A 21,110-nucleotide genomic window follows, 5' to 3' on the forward strand; every position below is an offset into this window, starting at 1 on the left:
GCAGACAGACGAGGAGGAGCAGCAGGAGCAGCAGGAGGAGCAGCGGTGACAGCAGCAGAAACACTTCCTGAAGTCACAGCTGCTGCCTTCAGAGTAAAAGCTTCACTAACGCAGAACAACGATATAAAATCAGCTTCTCAAATGTCGGAAAAGCTTTTTAATAACAAACACGCTGTTTTATATTATTATTGTTTTTATTTCATATTATTGTTGGTGTTTTATTCATGTATTATTTTTAATCGTCTCATTGCCTCCTGAAATGCTTTAATCCGGGTTCAACCGCGTGAAGCACTTTGTGTTTGAAAAGTGCTGTATAAATAAAGTTTATTATTATTGTTGTTGTTGTTGTTGTTGACCAAACACTGTAAACATTACAAAAACGATAAGATAACGATAATCCTAAAGTTCTTACTAATTCCTCGTTTATCGTGTAGTTGTGTTGATTCTGTTGTCTCATCGTGTTCTTGTTCTCAGCTCTCTCTGGGAAAACAGATCTTAATCTCAATGAATCTTCTTCTCCTTTCGGCTGTTCCCTTTCAGGGGTCGCCACAGCGAATCACGTGCCTCCATCTAACCCCGTCCTCTGCGTCCTCTTCACTCACACCAGTTAGCTTCCTGTCCTCTCTCGCTACAATGAATCTGCCTGATTAAATACATTTAAAAAAAATATATAAATAAACAAAATTTAGTAATTTGTTGGTTTTACCTCTCGGGTCGTCCCTCCTCACAAACGTAGGGTCACACCAGCCTCCATTGACCTCTGACCTCCCCCTGACGGCTGGGACGTCCATTCTGAACTTCCTGTCGACCTCCGCCGCCCTCTGGCTAGAGGGCAGCCATTGGCTGAGGTCCCCGGGGAGGCGGGGCTTGTTGAGTCGGAGGCCATTCAGCTCGATGCAAACCTTCAGCTTCTTCACGTCCTCCGGGGTCGAGTCTGTAACGGATAACAACCGATGAACGATCAGGAGGGATGAAACAACAACCAATCAAAAGTTAAGAAAAAACAATAATGGCAAATGAATAATTACAGTCAAATTATTAGAATAAAATGTAACAGCAAATAAGTGAATTAGGGGATAAAATAATAGCCAATGAATGATAAGGAAAACAATATAATGTATCATCAGGCACTACAGATATACAGTTGTGTGTCATCTGCATGAAAGCTCACAGTATGTTCTTGTATAAATGGACTCTGTATGATGAGAATATGAGTGGACCCAGTATAGAACCCTGTGGAACACCAAATAAAATGTCTTAGATAGATCTTCACCACATACTGACAACTGAAGATAATATCCAGTGAATGATGAGGGGAAACCTATAAAAAATAGGTTAGAGAAGAGCAAAAGCCAGTAAATTATTAGGAAATAGAGGGAATAAATGATTTTTAACATGACTAATGTCAAAACAGGTTTTTTACATCAAGCAAGGGAGGAGTATTTCAACTCTTTCACGGCCGTAGTCGAGACCACTTAAGTCGAGTCAGAGACATGTCCAACAGGTCCGAGATCGAGTCAAGACCGAGTCCAAATGGGAGTTGAAACCAAGTCAAGACCAACAAAATAAATATATACTATATTAGAACCTAAATATTCTTGCACAATGTTCCAAGCTACTTCAACTATGAAAGTTTAATATCTTCACATTTGTGCATAAAACTAGGGATGCAACTAATGATTATTTTCATTAGCTATTAATCTGCTGATTATTTTCTCAATTAATTGTTTGGTCCATAAAATGTCAGAAAATAGTAACAAATTCCCATCACAATTTCCTGAAGCCCAAAGGTGATGATATCAAATTGCTTATCTTGTTCAACCAACAGTCCAAAACCTAAAGATATTCAAGTAGCAAATACTGACAACTGGGAAGTTTACAATGAAAAAGAAACAAAGATGAAAAAGTACCAATTATACAAATAACTGCTTCCTTAAATAGGCTCAACAACATCAGTGAGGAAGTTATAAAATGAAATGTATAATAATGTCAGTAATCTGAACAGGAACGCAGCAGAAACACCATCCAGGGAAACTCTTACCGTTGGTTAACTTGGTTTTCTTGTTGTGGTTTCCCGTCCTGTCCTCCTCCTCCCTCTCCTCCTCCCTCTCCTCCTCCCTCCCTCTCTTCAGCCGGCTGCTGATGATGCTGCTCTGGTGGAAAGGCTCCAGACTAAAGATACGCCTCCGGTTTATCACCGTGCTGAGATTCGAGCCTCCAAGTGCTGGCGTGGAGGTCGGCATGGAGGCGTTTCCCTGAAACAGGCCTCTGGCTGTGGACAGGAACCTTTGTTGTTGTGGCTGTGAGACAAAACTCCTCTCCTCTTTCTTCTTCTCCTCCTGCAAACCTCCTTTTTCATCTTCGTTCTTCTTCTGCTCCTCCGCGGAGCTGTCATCCTTCTCTCTGAGGACATGGAGGTTGTCGGAGTGGCGGCACACTGGGAGGACAGGGGGGCGGCTGTGAGGGCAAGATGGATGGAAACCTACATAGACAAGGACAAAAATAATAAGGGCTAGCTGAATTTTATTCTGTGTGATTAGATCTCTGCTCTGGATGAAGTTGGGCGCAGTTACTCTGGGAATTAATGTCTGAACACGCCCACACAGCTCGACTAAAATAATTAAAATCACCTGTGTGGTAATACCAGAGGAGTGCAATGCCTTTAAGCAAAAAATGTCCACAAATCCTAAAGCTGCACGAGTTCGTGTACGTACAGAGACAAAAGAAACTGAGAAAAACTGAGGGAAATTAGGAGAAAAAACGGAAGTTCTTTGTGAGTTTTGAGATGAGTCTGAGATGTTTTCATTTTGTCGTGATAAAAAAATTGTTTTCTCATGATATAAAAGTTCTTGATCATGAGAAAACAAAAGCTAGTGTTGTTGAGATAGCAACATTATTCTGTTATCATGACCCAAAAAAATTACTTATGTCGAAATAGTAAGAAAAGAAAAAGATTATTATTGTAACAAACAAGTACTTGTCAAGAAAGACTTGTTCAGTACTTGTTTCTTCTTATCTTTTCATATGTTTATTGTGACCGTTATGCACAAAAACACCAAGGAAAATCCCTTGTGCTGTATGTGAAAACCTGTTTCTGATTCATCGAAAGATAATGAGGTTAAAAAAATGATGGCAAAAAAAAACTGTCGCTCTCAGCTTCAGTACATTTTGCCCAAAAATCTGATCCCTAAATCAAAAACATAAGACATGGACATGTTTATATATATGGTGTAAAGACGTGACAACTGTCTGGGATTCAAACCTGCAACCTTCATTTCACAGGCTGTTTACTCTGTGACCTTTGACATTTAACACACACTCATTAAAGGAAATCAATTCTTAAACACTGACTCAGATTTCACACAAACACAATCAGATGCTTTCAACTCTCAAAAGCAGCCAAGATCAAAGCTCTCTCTCTGATCTTTCCTTTCTTTTATGTCGCTTGCTCATTTTTTCCATCTTTATCTCCCTTATTCTTGTCTTCACTGATTCTCTCTCCCTCCTGATCATCTGACTCACGGTGCGTCCCGTGGCTGCCAGACACATTACACGCCATGGCAATGGACCATCAAAGGCGATCGTTATGGCAACGTTGTTGTCTGGGTGCGTGCACTGAACACAACTGAACACCCAGAGAGTAGCGGCTGCTGACATGCTCTTGAGCAACTGAACCCGATGGTTTTTATATTAGTTCATTTTCTGCTCCTCCTTTGTCCTTATTTGAAGCTGAACAAATGTTTGTGACATATTCATTAATTTCCCAAAGGAGAAAGGCATAAAGGACATAAAAGTATTTAAAAAATCCATTTATAAACACGCAGAATATTAAATATACCTTTAAAAATAAGAAAAAGCAATCAAGCCAAAAACAGAAACACTACTATCATCATGAACATAAAATAAAGTGGAAGATTATGATTAAATATAGTTCTAGGTGAGGTGCAGTCTTTCAATGGCTTCAGGAATTAAAGAGTCTAAAGAGCCGTATCTTTATTTTGAGCATCCTATGAGTGGCGAACTGACGGAAGGAGGTCAAACTCCTCATAAAGTGGGTGATCAGTTAAGCCTTACTTTTACAGTACTAGAAGTTGGGCTTTCTGCATTCCCGATCTCTCTGCTGTGTTAAAACAATTGATCTATGCTCTTGGACTAACTCTAGCAGGTTGTTAGCATTCAGGTTCAGGCTCCAGCTTCTTTTGAAAGTTCCTCATCCCGAGGAGTACCACAAGGTTTCATATTAGGTCCCTTTTCATTCTCTTTTAAAATGCTTCCTCCGGCCTCTATTTTTCAGAAAATACAACATCGTCTATAACAATATGCAGATGATACTCTGATGTATCTCCAGCGTGCAGCCACGCAGACTGTTCTAACACCCCATTATAGACTAAATGACACAAATACACAATTTAAAATTGTTTTATTTGTTTTTAAAGCACCTTCAATTTGTGGTTCCTATTCAACTGTTCTGATCCATCACAACATCACGTCTTCTCATTTGAGAAGTGCATTTTTGACATAAAAACAATTAAACGCTCGGCCCTCGTTCAGGCTGAACACATTTTTGAGGTGGCACAATTGGATATAAAGCCAATGCAAAGACACAAGTGGACATGTTTGCTCTGGGTGGCGTGAAATGGGGCAAAGACGAAAGTTTTACATTTTTTAATTCGCACTTAAAACCTGTTAGCATTCCTGTAAAATGTGCCTAAAAACACCTATTCAAGGTATACCCAAAGTAAATTTAAACCAATTTTTTAACCATTTGGATTACATGCATTGTCTTAGTCTCTGTTGAAAAGTAACACTCTGAAGTTTTTACCCCAACAGAATCACTTTAAGTGCTACTGGCATTGAGTAATATAAGTTTGAACACACGGAAAAAGCTTAAAGCTTAAATTTGATAAAAATACCACAAAAAAAAACATTTTACATGTTTTCCTGAGGGCATGTCTAGGCGCTAAACTCCAAAACGCTCTAAAATGCTCTATAATGTTACTGCGGACGCAGACAAAAAAGGCAGCAGGCATTTCGCTTTACACAAGGATTTCTTGCATGTGGCTTTAGACCCACTGAATCAGCATATCTTCATTTTCAGAAGTTCATTGGCTTTACGAAGTGCCAGTCATCCGCACAATCAGTTGCAACTGGTTCTCTCTCGACACGAAAGAAGAGGGGCAGGCGCTTGTGTTCAGAAAGGACTCTCGTTGGCTACTGTAGGCTGTGGACAGGACATGGAACCTCCTTTTGGGTCGAGTGAGTGTGTTACCAAGGTACTGGAAATGTTTACATCCACACTAGAGTTATGACGAAGAAAACGTGGAAGATTAGACACATCTGCGGCTAATAATATGCAACAGCAGTCCAGGTATCTATTGACGTAATAATGTGTTTTGGACTAAATATTTTACTAGATTGGATCGTCTGGACCTTTGCCAATGTAACAAGACCGCTTTGTCGGAATATTATTGATCGGTGGATCACTATGAAGCTTCATAGGTGAGTTGCGTCACTTTTGTTGTTGGTCTGATACCGATGTTGCTTGTGATTATATCTCGAAATGGTTTGCATCAATCGAATCACAAGAATCTTAGCTTTCCAAATATATGTTGCATGTGTACCCACTTAAATGTAACAGTCGTGTACATAGCACAGTTATCACGGTCCCGTTGGAATACTAACTTAAACCGAGGCACAGTGTACACATCTGTACAGTCTGAATATTGGCTGCTTTAACACCCTAGTGGTCAAATTTGCCAAAAAAGAAGAGGCAAAAATTAGCTTTATATCCTGTTTGAACGACTGGAATCGGATCAGTTTAGCCTTGATACCTTGATTCTTTCATCACCTGCTTTCAGATCTGGACTTACCCTTCAACTCACGCAGTGAAATTTAATTATCGCAGTTTGTCGTTAACTAACTTCCATACTTCCAGCCCTGATTTTAAACTGATCAGAAAACGCACCAGATCTGGATTTTTACAGTGTGTGTGTGCATGTATGTATGTGTGTTTTGTGCACACTCGGCTTCCTAGAGAAAATGAGGGCAGCGGTGTGCTCGGCTTTAAGTGAGCGAGGTGCACCGAGAGTTCAAATGTGTTTGACTGACACACACACACACACACACACACACACACACAGAGCGCACAAAAAAGAAAGAGACAAAGAAAGCGACCGACTTCAAGCGAGTGAGATCAACCTAAAAAAACAAGCGTGTGTGTTTTAACGTCTTATATATGTGTGTGTGTGTGTGTGTGTGTGTGAGCGTGCACATCATCCTTCAGCGCTGTCCGGAAATCCTCTTACCTCTCGGTTCCTCGGCGGTGGCTGCGGAGGGAGTTCTTCCTCCTCCTCCTCGCCTCCCCTCGCTCTGCTGGCAGCGCTCCCACCCTCCTCCTCCTCCTCCACCCTCCTCCTCCTCGTCTTCTTCTTCCCTCCCTCCGTCTCCCCGCTGGCCATCTGCCAGCTCCGTCTCCCCTGACGCCACCACCACTGCTGCCGGTATCCCTTCTTCTTCTCCTTCATCATCTTCTTCATCATCTTCTTCTTCTCCTCTTCCTCCCTCTTTCTCCTTCAGCTCCAGCTCGGAGAAACGCAGCATTGCTCTCTGAGAAAAAGGAAAGACGGATAAATAATACAGCATCAGTGAGAGTAAAGCACTTCAGCACTTTTTTCTTTCAGTGCTTGTTTCGACTACCACTTAATTTATTGCTTATACTTCACTACACATCAACTGACAGGTTAACTCCTTTCAGTGCTTATATATCACCTGCCACTAAAATTTCATCAAGTGCTTGTTTCACCTGTCACTTCAACTTCTTTCAGAACTGCTACTTGAACTGACACTTCATCTCCTCGCTTGCACTTTACACTGGCTTTTCAAATATCTTCAGCACTTTCACTTGAACTGACACTTTCAGTGCTTGTTTCAAATGATACAACATCAGCGAGAACAAACCTTGTTTAGAAAGTACAAGAAAATCAGGAGGTTTCCCAAATTTCTGAGTGGCCCATCTTCTCCGGGCTGCTTTTTTAACAAACATTAGTGATGTAAGAAAACATTCATCAGAGAACAGAGTCCGTCGTTGCCTGAGTGACAGCTGATTCCTTCGGTTGATATCTCGGGGATTGTTCCTTTAAACAAAATCAGTGTTTCATCACCTTAACTGGCTGGACTTTTTCTGCTTTAACTCCAGACTTTCAGTGATGCTCAGATATAAACAGCAGCTGTCAGCCAGAGGTGAGTTCTTGGCTATTTTCTCTGGCAGCTGGAGCCTCGGGAAGCTTCAGGATTTCACTGCCTCGAACCACAAACACACCACAAAATATAAACTTTCAGAACTCGCTCTGTGACCCCAGACTCTGCTGCTTTGAAGGAAAGAAAAAAACTCTTTGTTGGCATTTGAACACACAAACTGAGAGAAAATATAAAGTTGGTGAAGCCGCTCCAAGAAACAGTGAACAGGTGCTGCTGGGATGAAATCCAGAAAACATGTTTTCCTTTACATAACATCAAATTTACTAAAAAAGCAAGCAAGCAAAAAGCTTAAGTGCTATTAGCGCCCCTAGAGGCTACAGTGTTCATTACTTATTAAAATTACACTTCAGCTGCTTTCAGTGCTTACCCCTTGCCAGACATTTAAACTTATTTTAGGGCTTGCAGTGAATTGTGCTTTTCAGTGATTATACTTTCAATGCTTGAATTTCAACGGACACGTCAACTCCTTTAAGTGTTTACCCCTTAATTGACACTTCAACTGCTCACAGCACTTTCTTTTCTTCTGACATTACAACACCTTTCCATATATTCACCTCAACTGATACTTCAACTCATTTATCTTTTCAGCACTTTCACTTCCACTCCTTTTAGTAATTTCACTTCAAATGAGAGTTTAACATTCACCAACATATCAACTCTTTCATTTGAACTAAGACTTCAGCTTCTTTTAATGCTTGCACTTCGGTCAGCCTTTCAACTTTTTTCAAACCTTCACTTCACCTGTCACTTCTCAACTCCTTTCAGCACTTTCACTTAAACCGCCACTTCAGCTTTTATCAGTGCTAAAATTTCATCTGCCACTTTCAGTGTTTTTTGCACTTCTTTCAGTGCTTCATCTTCACCTATTATTCCCATGCAGATACATATCATTTTAAGACACTGAACATGCATTTAATTTTTAAATGTTATAGTGATGTCTCACTCGTTAACAAAAAAACAAAACGACCATGAGACACCTTTTTTCTGTCTGATCTTTAACACATTTTCTGATTTAAACTGCACCGGCGTCCAACTCAAAGAGACATTTTCTCCAGAGAAAAAGACGCTGAATATCCAGGATGTTCATCCAACACTGATATGAACCAAACCAAACCTCGTAACCGTTGGTAACCACTAGTAACCGGCGGTAACCGTTCCCCGCGCGCTGCCTGACAGGCCAGTATTTCTCGCTCACCTCACTCTGCCCTGACCACAAACCCATTTTAAAAATTAATGGCCCGTGAAACGAGCTACAAATCCATCCAACGCTGCTGCCCAGAGCCGGCAGCACCCAAGGGCGTAGGAGCGAAATGTAAGTTAATTTGAGCGGTAACCCCCCTCATCCACCACCACCACCAACACCCTTCGTCAGGAGCCACGACTGACCGAGCAAACAGCCTACCAGAGGGAATAAACCGCCTGACAGCTCAGCGCTCTGCCGTCTGAGAGGGAGGGAGACAGCTGAGAGAGACGCTTCACACACAAGACAGTTAATACTTTGAATGTGATAAAGGAAATGAATATCTGCTGTCTCACAAACAAACATGAAAAATTACTTTGTCCCCTGATTATCTTTAGCCATTTATATAGTCAAATTTGACTCTTTCTGTCCGGAACCAAATTTAAAACAACGCACAGATATTCAAATATTAGGTAGTTTTATTAGGTAGTAAGATTTTGCCAAAACATAAAAAAATTCACACACTCATTTTACACAATGTCCAATTTTTAAAACTTCCTTCCTTATGACAGTTATCCCAGGAGAACAAAAGTGCACAAGCTCTACAACCTAAACAGAACAGTGACTTTTAGTACTATCACTTAAACGACGCTTTCACATCCTTCATTGTTGCACTTCAACAAAAATTTCATCTGACACTTAAATGTCTTTCAGTTCTTGCTTCAACTACGTCTTCACTTATTGCTTTCAGTGTTACACATCAACTGACATGTTAACTCCTTTTAGTGCTTACACTTCAACTGGCTTTTCAACTATTTTCTGCACTTTCACTTCAACCAACACATCAACTCCTTAAAGCACTTTAATTTGCGCCAACACTCCGACTCTTTGTAGTATTTGCACGGCCTTTCAGCGTTTTTCCGTGTTTGTTTCAACTGTCACTACTTCAATTACTTTCAGCACTATCACTACAACTGACACTTCAACTTCTTTCAGTGCTTAAATTCCAGCGCTTCAACTTTTTTGCCATCGTATAGGTCAAACTCCAAAAAACACTGGATCCTATATTTCCCATAATGCAACTCAAAGCGTCTTAAATTACATTATGATTTTCACGTTTTCTCAGAATAGTTGAACATTCAGACATATTTGTTTACAGCTCACAGTTTGGGTTTTGGTGTTTGACTCGTGTTCACTGTCACTCAGCAGAAAACAGAAGCAATTGTTTTGGTCCATTTCTTACCATAAGGAGAGGCTGTTTGGTGGGAAATGTAGTTCATTATTTATTTATTCTTGCTTCAACACAGACCAACCTCCATTAGGAAATCAACACAAGCCAAACCACACACTTTCTGTGTGTGTGTGCTTAAAGTAGTCAAGGCTAATCTGGGCTCCAAGGATGAGGAAGAGGAGGAAAAAAGGAGGAGGAGGATTTCATTAAAAGTACCACTTTCCTTCCTCCTCCATCTGCCGAGGGATGGAAAAGGAGGATGAAGAGGGGGAGGAGGATGGAGAGATTTCATTTGAGTTGAAGGGGGGATCTCGAGGGGATGAGGAGGTGAAGAGAAAGAATGAGAAACAGGAATAACAAGAAGCAAGAGCAAGCGACGAATAGAGAGGCAGAGAAACAAAAATAGAGCAAAAAAGATGTATGTTGAGACATAGATGAAAGGAAAAAGAGAAAAATAAGAGACTGAGGTAAATGTATTAAGACAGCGAAAAGTTTTCCTTTCTGTCTCCATTTTCTTCATTTTTTGGGGAAACCCAGCAGGATAACAGTCGCCTGGAGCCACAAACATACAGCCGCTGCGTTATCCTAACTCAACCTCAGCACGACCCAAAACATTTGTAGGCGCAAAAAGAAGAAAGACCTGATAATTCTTTACTACATTTCCTGCCAGATTCAAAAACCTCGTCAAAGCCTCCAAACACATCCTCATACGCACCTCCTTCAACATCCAGCATCCACAATAAGCCAGCTACATTTGAAAACACTGCTGTTCTCATTTGGCCTCCATCAACGCAACATCTCGCGCCGCCCTTTAGAAGCCGGAAGAAGCTCGCGCCGCCCTTTAGAAGCCGAAAGAAGCTCATGCCCCCCATAAACGGATTGAATTGGCATCAGCCAAATCTTGTTTATTTATTTCCCTACATAAATTATGTTCATTCAACTTAGTTCCACTCCATACACCCCTCCCCCCCACACACAACTAACACAACTCCACCTGCATCCACATCATCTCGTACACTTGTGTATCAACTTTTTACACCTCCTCTAATCTCCTAAAATCTTCTTGAATCTCCTTATACAACATTATTTTGTACATTTCATACTATTGTATCAGTCCTCTGTGTATTTCCCAGCAGGAGGAATTTAAATTTCTAAATTAAATTTGCCATTTTTTGACGTAAACCTTCTGGGGCTGAAGAAAGAAACTTACAGCAGTTATACAATGAAAAGTGGGACTTCTCCGGTGGTGACGTCCTGGTTTTAAATTGTTTTTCCTTGGGTCAAACCCAGAACTGTTGAGTAGAAATAGACCACAGTGAAGGGCCGGTCTGTTTCCTCTCAGTGAGCGAGAGTTAAATTGCCTTAATGAACAGTAAGCAGAAAAATCAATATCAGAAAACAAACCCAAACAGGCAGCAGCGGTGCAATGATTAAACTCCAGACCACCAGTGAAAATTTGATTTGCCTTCTCTGTCTCACCAGACTATCACTGTTTCATTGACTAACGAATGGATGAGGGAAAAAAACGAGATCTTACCTGAAGTGCTCTCTGCTCTCTGCTCAGCTTGCTGGAGTCGGCGTAAAGCTCCGTGGTCACACATTTAAACCGGTCGCCCACGTAGCCGGATGAATTGGCGATGCGTTTGGTGAGGCCGGAGCGCCGGTTCTTGCTGCAGCCGGGGTCATCATCCTCGTCTGCCAGGGGATCCATGCTGTCCAGGATGTCTTTCTTCCCATCTCCACAACTAGCAGTGGTGAGGCTAGAGTTTAGCTCCTCTCTCCTGGGTTCTGTCTCATTGGTGGAACGGCCTTCACATTTTAGGTCTTTGTTAACTGGCGGTTCTGGCGTCAGATCTGCAGGCATCAAGTTAAAGCCTCCATTGATAGGATTGCCAGGTGAAAGGTGCCGACAGTTTGGGCCCCGAGGAAAATTGTTTCCGTATGTGGGGACCCTAAGGTTGTTATTTACACAGGTATGGTTATTTCCAAAAGACTGGCCTTTAGAGAGGGTATTTCCACAATTTGGACAACTAAAACTGTTCTTTCCGCATGCAGGAGCCCTGAGATTGACGTTTCCGCATATTTGGTGCATGGCATTGTGGTTTTCACAATTTGTAAATTTGGGATTGATGCTCCTGCAGTTTGGACTCACAGGGTTGCTATTTCCATGAGTTGGACCGCTGGAAATTCTGGGTTCACAAGTTGGAGCCCTCAGAGCCAGATTTCTGCAACATGGACCCACAAAATTTCTGTTGACAAAATTTGTATTGTTTGCATCTCCACTGTTACATGTGGGACTTCTTGGGTTGATGTTAACACACAGTGGGGCCCTGCTGTTCACAACTGGAACCCTGGGATTAAAACTCCTACATGCTGGGACCTGGGGACTGAAATCTCTACATGCAGGTCCCTTACTGCTGCAAACTGGACTGTCTGAATGACAGTTGCCCCCAGAAGCTGGACTCTTGTGACTGGTGACTTTAGACACTGCTCCCATGATGTTGTTAGAATTGGTACAGTCACTAGAAGAATTTCCTTTGCTAAAAGGACCCAATGAGTTGCCATTTCGGGAAGGGCTTTGCTCAGGGTTAGCAGTTTTATTGGTTGAGGTCTCTGACTTAGTGTCATTACGAGCACTCTTCCCATCAACACCATTATTCCTACCACTAGTGACGCCCGCTAGCAAGTCCCCAGCACCACCAGAAGCTCCAATTTTACATTTTCTAGAAAATTGGTATGGAGAAGTTCGAGCACAGCGCATCGTCTGCTCCTCTGGGATGTCTGGGAATGGAATGGGTCCTCCTCTTCCGGGATCTCTTCTGGGATCTGATCACTAGGAGGTGAAGAAGAGTTGTGATGAGGGGGCTGTGGTTGGGAAGTTTGGGATAGTAAGCTTTGTCTCTGATCTGCAACCTGGCTGGGAGGGAGGGATGGCTCTCTTTCTTGGATGTGGTTACAGCCACTGCCACCATGCTTGGAGGAATCTTCTCTTATGGTAGATAGGGAGCTGTGCTTGTTGGTGGACAAATCATCATCTTCCTCATCGCGCACCAGGTCAATACAAACTACATCATCTCTGACAGAAGTAAGGCTTTTGCCTGAAGCCTTTGTGGTTTGGTTTGTGGACTTGTCTCTCTCATTGTCACTCTTTTGGGAGCTGTCAGCATCCGGCCTTTCCTGGTTCCTGTATGGTTCTGCATTCCAGGTTTTATCCTGGGTCTCAAGACAGTCAAGACCTGGGTGGGAGGAAGCAGGTGGAGGGGCCATCCCCCGGGAATTCTGGTATGTCATGAAGTCACCCTGGTTTGGATGTACTCCATATAGAAGGCCATGTTTTGGTGCAATACGAGGTGGGTAAAAGCTGCAGCTGCCAAGCAAGACTGGGTGGGGATAGACAGGCCCTTTGCCTGGTATGGTCATGCGTTGCAAGGACATATTCTCAGCAACTGCATATGGGATGTAGCGGTTTGTGTAACCTAATCCAGGAGGGAGGTAGGACTCACCATAAATTTGACTGGAAGAGTTTCCATTTTCCACATGAGACTGCTGTTGCTGCTGTGGATGAGGTTGGCTCTTGTGAGTCTCTGGTTTAGCTGGAGTTATGCTCTGTTTTCCAAGGCATGTACGAGTTTCTCCTTTACTGCTTGGATGGACTTTCTCCAAATCAGTAAGGGGGGCTCGTGACCATTCAACTTTGGACTTTGGGGAAGGAGATGATGCAGAGGGTCTTCCCCCTGAGGCAGGGCTGGGAATACTGGTTACCTCAACTGTAGTGGAGCCAGGTGAGCTTTGAGGCTCATGATGATGAGAAACACTGTCTACACTCTTGTTTTTCATAATTTGGGAGCCTCTGCTGTGGACAGAGCTGATGGCAGGGGAAGGACCGGGAACAACCCAAGGGGAGGACACAGTATTGATCATTTCAGGACGATCTGGAGTCTTTGCTGACGTGCTAACAGGTGGGGGTAGACCCTCCTTTAGGTGCTGGTCCTGACTGGCTAGCAGCCCGTAACGAGATGATGGTAAATACCCCAACTTGGACAGGGCCTCTAATTTGGATGGAAATCCATTTGAGAATCCTTCCAACTCTTTGGCAGACAGATCCAATGGTTTTTCCCCTGGGTTTTTGGCAGGCTTTTGAGGTACAGCTCTGTCCAGTGATGTCTTTGCAGGTGATATGCACTTCTCTGCACTACAGCGGTCTGAGCTGGCATCTTTGGTTTTGATGCTGCCTGAGTGCATGGGAGAGCAGTTCTCAGAGCTCAGGCTGCACATGTAAAAGGGGTGAGACACTGAAAGTGTGGTTGAGGATGAGGAGGTGCTTCTGTAAAGCGACTTCTGGAGGTCTGTAGTGGTGTTGCTGAGGGGTTGGGGTGGGGGAGGACGGGTAACTGGGGTTGACTCTAAGGCAGCAGTGCTAGCTGAACTGTTAACAGGGGCACCACTACTTCCACCACTGCTGCTGCTAAGAGTGTTCTTGGTGGAAGTGGGCTGACTGGATTTTGCGCCACTGCTACTGCTGCCATGTTGTCGCTCAGTATGGTGAACAGCTTGAGGCTGGGGCTCCTGGTGGATCTGTGAACTGGTGCTGAAGGCAGAGTGTTCCTGATGTACCTGAGGACCAAGTCCCTGTAGGGCCTTGTCCTGGCAGTGGGGCAGAGGTGAAAGGACAGCAGGGGCTGGAGTGGCCGTAGGGATCCTGATTGGAGGGCCCAGCGAGGAGGAGATATGGGCCGGGGTATAATGAGGCAGGTAGAAAAGTCTGTCTTCCCCAGGTGTGCTGCTTCTTGCCCCAGCGGCACACAGAGATTGATATGCCAGCTGCTGATGGATGAAGGGTGATGGCTGGGACAGGAAGGAGGCCTTGTATGCCATGTCCAAGAAGGGGTACATTGTTGCATCGGCATAAGGGCTCATCCAGGGCGATCTCAGGAAGCTGCTGGCACCATTCAGGCCCAGTTCTGACTGCTTGTCATTGGGTATAATGTGGCGGTCCAGCCCCAGGGAATCACCTCCTGCAGCAGGGACAATCAGGGGTTTCTGCAACCCTGGTGGTGGGCTTTTATAAAGTCCAACATATCCATTTGCGGATTTCTGGCCATCCAACAGGGTTACATCTGGTTTGTACAGAAGATCATAACCAAGCGGGAGAGAAGTGCCAGCCTCCTGGGGCTTTTCAGTAGAGAGAGGATGGATGCCGGGATAGAAAATTCCTCCGTGGGGGCGGTAGTTTTCCCCCACCAGAGCGTTGCGGTCGATGCTGAGGGCAGCGAGCGGGTTCATCCTGTAAGTTGTGCTGGCATCCACCTGCAACATGGAGAGGAGAGTCAAAGTAAGTAATGACCAGACTGCTGTAAAACAGATGATTTGAATGATTTCACAACTGCGATTTAATATGGGCTGCAGCTAAGGATTATTTTCATCAAATATCATCATTTGATCAACAAAATACCTGAAAAAATAAAAATGTCCCTCCCAGTTTCCCAGAGCCCAAGATGACATCTTCAGATTGGTTGTTTTGTTCTAACAACACTTCAAAACACAAAGATATTTAGTTTACTATCATAAAAGACTGATAAAACCAGCATATATTCACATTCGAGACTCTGGAAACAGTGAATTTTTGTCATTTTTTATTTCTAAAAAATATTTATATATAACGATAAATTGATCGACCTAGCAATGCGCTTACAACCACGTAGCCAAACCCTAGCTACCACTTAACTACCAACTGAACGAGAAAGTCAGGTACTGACGTTTTCTCGATCAGTAAGCATGTGTACATTTTCTTCCTCTGAGGGTTAACAAGGATTTATAAAATCCTGAATGATTCACTGTAGAGAAATGTTTTAAAAATTGCTCTGGTATTATTTCTTCCTTATTGGGAATTTTCTTTAGCTGTACACATGCACAACTCAACGCAGTAGCAGTATCGATTTTTGTACTAAATGATTCTTCCCATTGTACAGAGTTAGTGAAGTAAATATGAGCGTTAAGCCTTCGAGGACAAACAGCAATGAAGGGAGGAAAAAAGAATTGTCCATTTAGAGATTCTCCACTACAGGACACGAAGCCTGTGATTTCATTTTTCCTTTCATAGAGAAAAATGAGAGCAGCGTTTCTTTTCTTCTTTTTTTTTTTTTTTAGTATTCCTGGATGATATACAACGCCCGGAGCTACTCTTTCACTCTCCCTCCACAGATCCAGGAAACAGGGAGACAGGGGGAGGCGAGGGTGCGAGAGAACAGAGAAAGCCAGAGAGAGGGAGGAAAAGAAAAAGAGGAGGCCGGAGACAAACAAAGAGAGCGAGAGACAAAGGGAAAGCATGGAAGTAGGAGAGAGAGAGAGAGTCAGGGAGAGCAATATTGCAGGAAAAAAAAACAGCCTAATTGAATTTCCTGTCACACTGCGTCGTGAACCATCTCTGATTGGCTATCAGCCGCAGGGCCATTAGGAAATTATCCAGACAGCTGGGTGGCCGCCTGAGACGTGGAGGAAGCAGAGAGATCCTTCACTCGCTCCGATTTCAGGGCAACGAAAAAAAAAAAGAGAAAATGAAAGAGATCGAAAAGTTTGGCTGGAGGAAAATTAAACTCTGAATTAGAGGAATTAATGGAAAAGCAGTGATGAAAAGTTCCTGTATGTATACGTTACCCAGAAGTTCGATTTCGATTTTTCAATAGTTTTCTTACGGTAAGTTTTTTATAAACAAACAGTTACTACAGCTGGTGTGACGTGACGCCACATTTTGTGAAATTTTGTCACAAGACATTTCACGACGCGACGTTTCGTCACTTCTCACGACGCGACAATGACCTGACGCAACGTTTTGTGAGATTTCGTAACGTGACACAAATTGACTTTCATGCTGTAAACAGCTGCCAGTTTAATTAAAATCTTTTTTTTTTTCCCCAGGGTGCCCCAGTTTTACGTTTGTATGTCTTTTTAAAAAAACTTTCAGAGAAAAATACAGATTTATGTCAGTTTCCTCAAAGTTTCAGCATCATGTCAGTCAGACTAAATCTGACAAGCTCAGTTCTTTAACCTTAAATTATTGTTTGATTTCAATCAAATAATGCAGAAGCTACAACCTCTAACAACGTCAATGTCATTTTCGCACGGAGTGCTTCTAGTTTTTGGCCGGTATGCGGTGACCTTACCATGCTGTGGGCCCGCAGTGCTCTGGTTTCTACTTCAGACGGGACCGTCTGCCTCGAGGACGCCGCTCAGTCCGCCATGTCTGCAGACGGAGACCAAAACCACATGAGGGGAGGAAGTTTTTAAAACACAGACTGACTGAAACTAACACTGAGGTTTCTGTACAGGAACAGAGGTCTCACTCTGTAATAGAAACTGTTTCCAGCGACATTTTCTCTGCATGATTTAAAATGTGTGTGAAATTGTCTTTTAAACCAGACCAGGGAGGTTTTACTTGAGATTATTTTATTAAATATTAATAATTATTTAACAGCGTTGTTTCTGACAAAAAGCCAAACGTGAGAGACAAAGATAAATTAAAACGTATACACCTCAGGGTGTCTGAGTCTAAAAATGTGGGTGCGACACAAAGACCAACATTTCAAAAAGTGTCGTCAAAAGGCCAAAATGAAATTATGATTTGTTAAATTTTCACACTTTAGAAAATGTTTTTTGAAAAAGTCTTAGTTTGGTCTGCAGCAGACGGTTGAAATTCGGACAAAAACATGATCTTTCACATTTAAACACTTTGTAAAACAATAATTTAAGCCTTCTCAGACCTGATTTTCTGTGCATTTAAGTAATGAATTACAATAGTTTCAATTACGCTAAAATGTCACATGAATCTTGTGAGTTTGAGGACATAAAAGTCCAATAAAGAAGGACAAAAACTACAAAGACATGGTTCTAGTTTCTAGATGCAACAGAACCAGAAGAAGCCGAAGTGGTAAAACAGTTTGGTGATGTTGAAATTCTAAAGAAACTCAAAGGAGTTTGGTGTGTGGTTTTACGTCTCAGCTGCACTCGCACAAAAACACACACACACCTCTCCGTCTGCAGCGATGTTATGAGGCTCGACGTGTGTGTGTGTGTGTGTGTGTGTGTGTGTGTGTGTGTGTGTGTGTGTGTGTGTGTTTTATCGCCCAGCCGGAGGACTGATAAGGCACGTCGCCTCGTTTCCCGGGGAAGTCATAATCCAGCAGAGAGAGAAAACGTATCAGCGCTGCTCGATGAACACACACACACACACACACACACACACACACACACACACACACACAGCCGTCTGACAGGCTGCCACACACACACACACACACACACACGCACACACAGAGTGATTGATGGCTGTTAGGGAGCTGGGATTTCAATAACGGCTCTTATCTCCAGACTATTGAAGGACAGCTGTATGTGCGTGCGTGTGTGTGTGTGTGTGTCATGCTCATCCATCAAACCACACACACACACACACACACCTGGATCTGCAGATTTGAGGCCAAAATTTCCTGTAAAAACTGTTAATTTCACGTTTTTTAAATGTGCATTTTTAATTTGCGTCAGTATCGACAAACAGCAGCTTGTGTATCGAACCGTCGCACCGAGGGTCAAACACACGACTGGTGTCACTTCAACAATGTAATCAATAACTTTACTGTCACTCACGATTAGTTCCTGATTTGAACGTGTGTGAGATATTTCACAGGTTACATTTACGGAAAATGAAGGGAGTTTAAGACGTTTGAGGTATTTTTCTAAAGGATGTTAACGCAGCGTCTTCGGCCTCGTTAACAGACAGATTTCCCGGCGTTCAGCGGTTAAATAAACAGCGTTTAGTGCCGTTTTTCCCGGCAGGGCTCATTAAAGTTTCATCTCATAAAATATAAATCAGAAGATAATTACAGCCCGGATCAGCTTCAGCGTCCGGCAGCTGGATCATCAATAAAATGACTAAGAAACTATGAATCTCTGAGTCAGAATTATTATAGGACTCGTCATTAAAGCTGCAAGAAAAGACCTTAAGCTGTGTTTAAACTCGCGCGAGAGCGGCGCAGCATGGCGCGAGAGCGGCGCAGCATGGCGCGAGAGCGGCGCAGCATGGCGCAGCATGGCGCGAGAGCGGCGCAGCATGGCGCGAGAGCGGCGCAGCATGGCGCGAGAGCGGCGCAGCATGGCGCGAGAGCGGCGCAGCATGGCGCAGCATGGCGCGAGAGCGGCGCAGCATGGCGCAGCATGGCGCAGCATGGCGCGAGAGCGGCGCAGCATGGCGCAGCATGGCGCAGCATGGCGCGAGAGCGGCGCAGCATGGCGCGAGAGCGGCGCAGCATGGCGCGAGAGCGACGCAGCACGCACAGCGGCGTGTTGCTCGTTGCGTCATTCTCCAAAAACCGCCAGGGCGCTGTAAAAACAAAATATTGCGTGAATAAGCAAGAAGACAACGGGCGTTACCAGAAGAACGTGCTACCTTCGGACGTTTCTGTGCTGAAATGAAAAGGCGCGCGACCGAGCGACAACTTGCGGAGCGTTTGCGCTCGACGCGAAAGACGCAATGACGTCGATCTCGCGCCTGAACCTAGCTTTAAAGCTACACCGTGGAGTTTTCTTGTAAGCAAGTTTCTGTTTACATTCGGCGTCTCTCACCAAAACACGTCGTACGCACGAAGATTATCAATTCTCTCGCGTTTAAATTTTTTCTCTGACGTCCGAATAAGAACCACTCAAGAAGTTTGGCTTCAAGGATCAGAACGTTAACGCCTTAATCCGAATCAATTTAGAGTTTTAATATAACGCTGAACTAAAATAAAATATATAACTAAAACAAACTTAACGCAAAATTAATATCCCCGTCACCGTAACCATCATGGCTGCCAATTTACTGAGATTTGTTTTGATGTTCAGAGTCTGCAGTTCACCTGAAAGGTGTGACATCACCTCTGATCTCTGTGACGTCACATGACCTCCTCTCATATTAACCATCGACAGCTTTAAAAACACGATTCTTTAGCGTCTAACGTCGTGTCAAACAGTTCCCTCTGTATTTCTTAAATACTGATTTTTTTTAATGAAGTTTGGTTACGTTCGGAAACACTGAGGGAGGTCTGGAAACCACTGGACACAGTTTTTAATGTTAGGGCGTGACATCATAATGATGTAAACTGTCCTTTTAACATCTCTGGTTCTGTTGGACCAACCTGAGGAGTCGGGGCCCCCCGAGGGGCCACATGGCCAACCTGAGGGGTCCAGAGATGATTGAAAAAGACAGACGAGCGAGAAATCGTATATCGTATCGGTATCGCGATATAAAAATGACAAACTGTGGAGATGTCGTCCATATCGCCACGTTCACTGAAAATACAACGAAAGCTGCAATAAAAGTCGTAAAAACCGTCAAACAGAAATACTGCATCCTGAAATATTATGATATAATCAATATTTGAGTTACTTTAGAATCATTGCGTGCTGATAACTCGTGCTGTTTCATATATAAAGGAGTTCACTGACTGTACCAGACTCCCATTGGAATATTATATATATTACAGCATTACCAGAGAAGCTTTACAGCCACGCGCTGAAATATTATTGACTTTGGATTTTATCAGTTTATAGGAATATTATTCCATAGCGGACACAGTAAAGTTCACAAATGTCAATACTAGAGAAATATTATTAATTGATTGTAGGATTATTGTGAGAGTTATAAATATAGAAACTGCAATAAATGTCATGAAAAGTCTAATAATGCAGTGATGTTAATAATAAAATAATTAAACTCACCTTCTTCTGCGGAGGGAAGTCCAGTTTTTTAATGGTTCAGTGTTATTATTTTAGATTTAAAATCCATCCGGTGAAAACAAGAGGAATCAAAAGTATTTAAAGCTTCTCCTCGCGTGCTAAAGTAAATAAATCCATCCTCATTGATCTGCCGCGTGGACAGGGGGGGGGGTGGCGTGGACGCGCACGTGCACACCCACAACACACACACACTGCAAAATAAATAAAAAATAAAGGTGTTTATGAATTGCTCCTGGTGTGAGACACGCAGAGCACGCAAGCGCACAGGTCAGAAGCAAGGAGCCCGGAGCTGAGCAGAACTCCGTTGGAAAAACATCAAATTTAAGAACAACAGCAATAAATGAAAGCTGTGAGCGGGCACACACACCTGGACACGCACGCACATTCGCGCGCGCGTGTGCACGCGCCGTCCGGTACCGGGCTGAACTCTCAGTGTGTGTGTCTGTGTGTGTGTGTGTGCGTGTGTGTGTTCCCTCCGTGAAGTCCCGACAGGAAGCAGCCGCGGGATCAAATCCAGAAAAATTCAGCCCGAAAATGAAAAACAAATTTTTTTAAAATAATCCTCCAAGAGCGGAAATATTCCTCAGGGTGTCGCGCGCGCAGCTCGCGGATTATTCCACATGTCTTTTCTTTCTTTCCGGTCCCGTCGTCCGTCCGTCCGTCTGTCTGCTGGTTTTA

The 21,110-nt window shown here is 43.3% G+C and overlaps 1 protein-coding gene across 1 annotated transcript in view; it reads right to left on the reverse strand.

Moving 5' to 3' along the window:
* Positions 1-21,110, reverse strand: part of LOC122871884 (BCL-6 corepressor-like) — a 42,269-nt gene extending 21,159 nt beyond the window's left edge. Inside the window, 7 exon segments of the mRNA XM_044187420.1 lie at positions 707-934; positions 2,042-2,482; positions 6,306-6,606; positions 11,206-12,461; positions 12,464-14,975; positions 16,829-16,908; positions 20,415-21,110. Coding sequence (XP_044043355.1) covers positions 707-934; positions 2,042-2,482; positions 6,306-6,606; positions 11,206-12,461; positions 12,464-14,975; positions 16,829-16,831 — 4,741 coding nt within the window. The 5' untranslated portion in view covers positions 16,832-16,908; positions 20,415-21,110.

Source organism: Siniperca chuatsi, linkage group LG24 (genome assembly GCF_020085105.1).
Source record: "Siniperca chuatsi isolate FFG_IHB_CAS linkage group LG24, ASM2008510v1, whole genome shotgun sequence".
NCBI lineage: Eukaryota > Metazoa > Chordata > Actinopteri > Centrarchiformes > Sinipercidae > Siniperca > Siniperca chuatsi.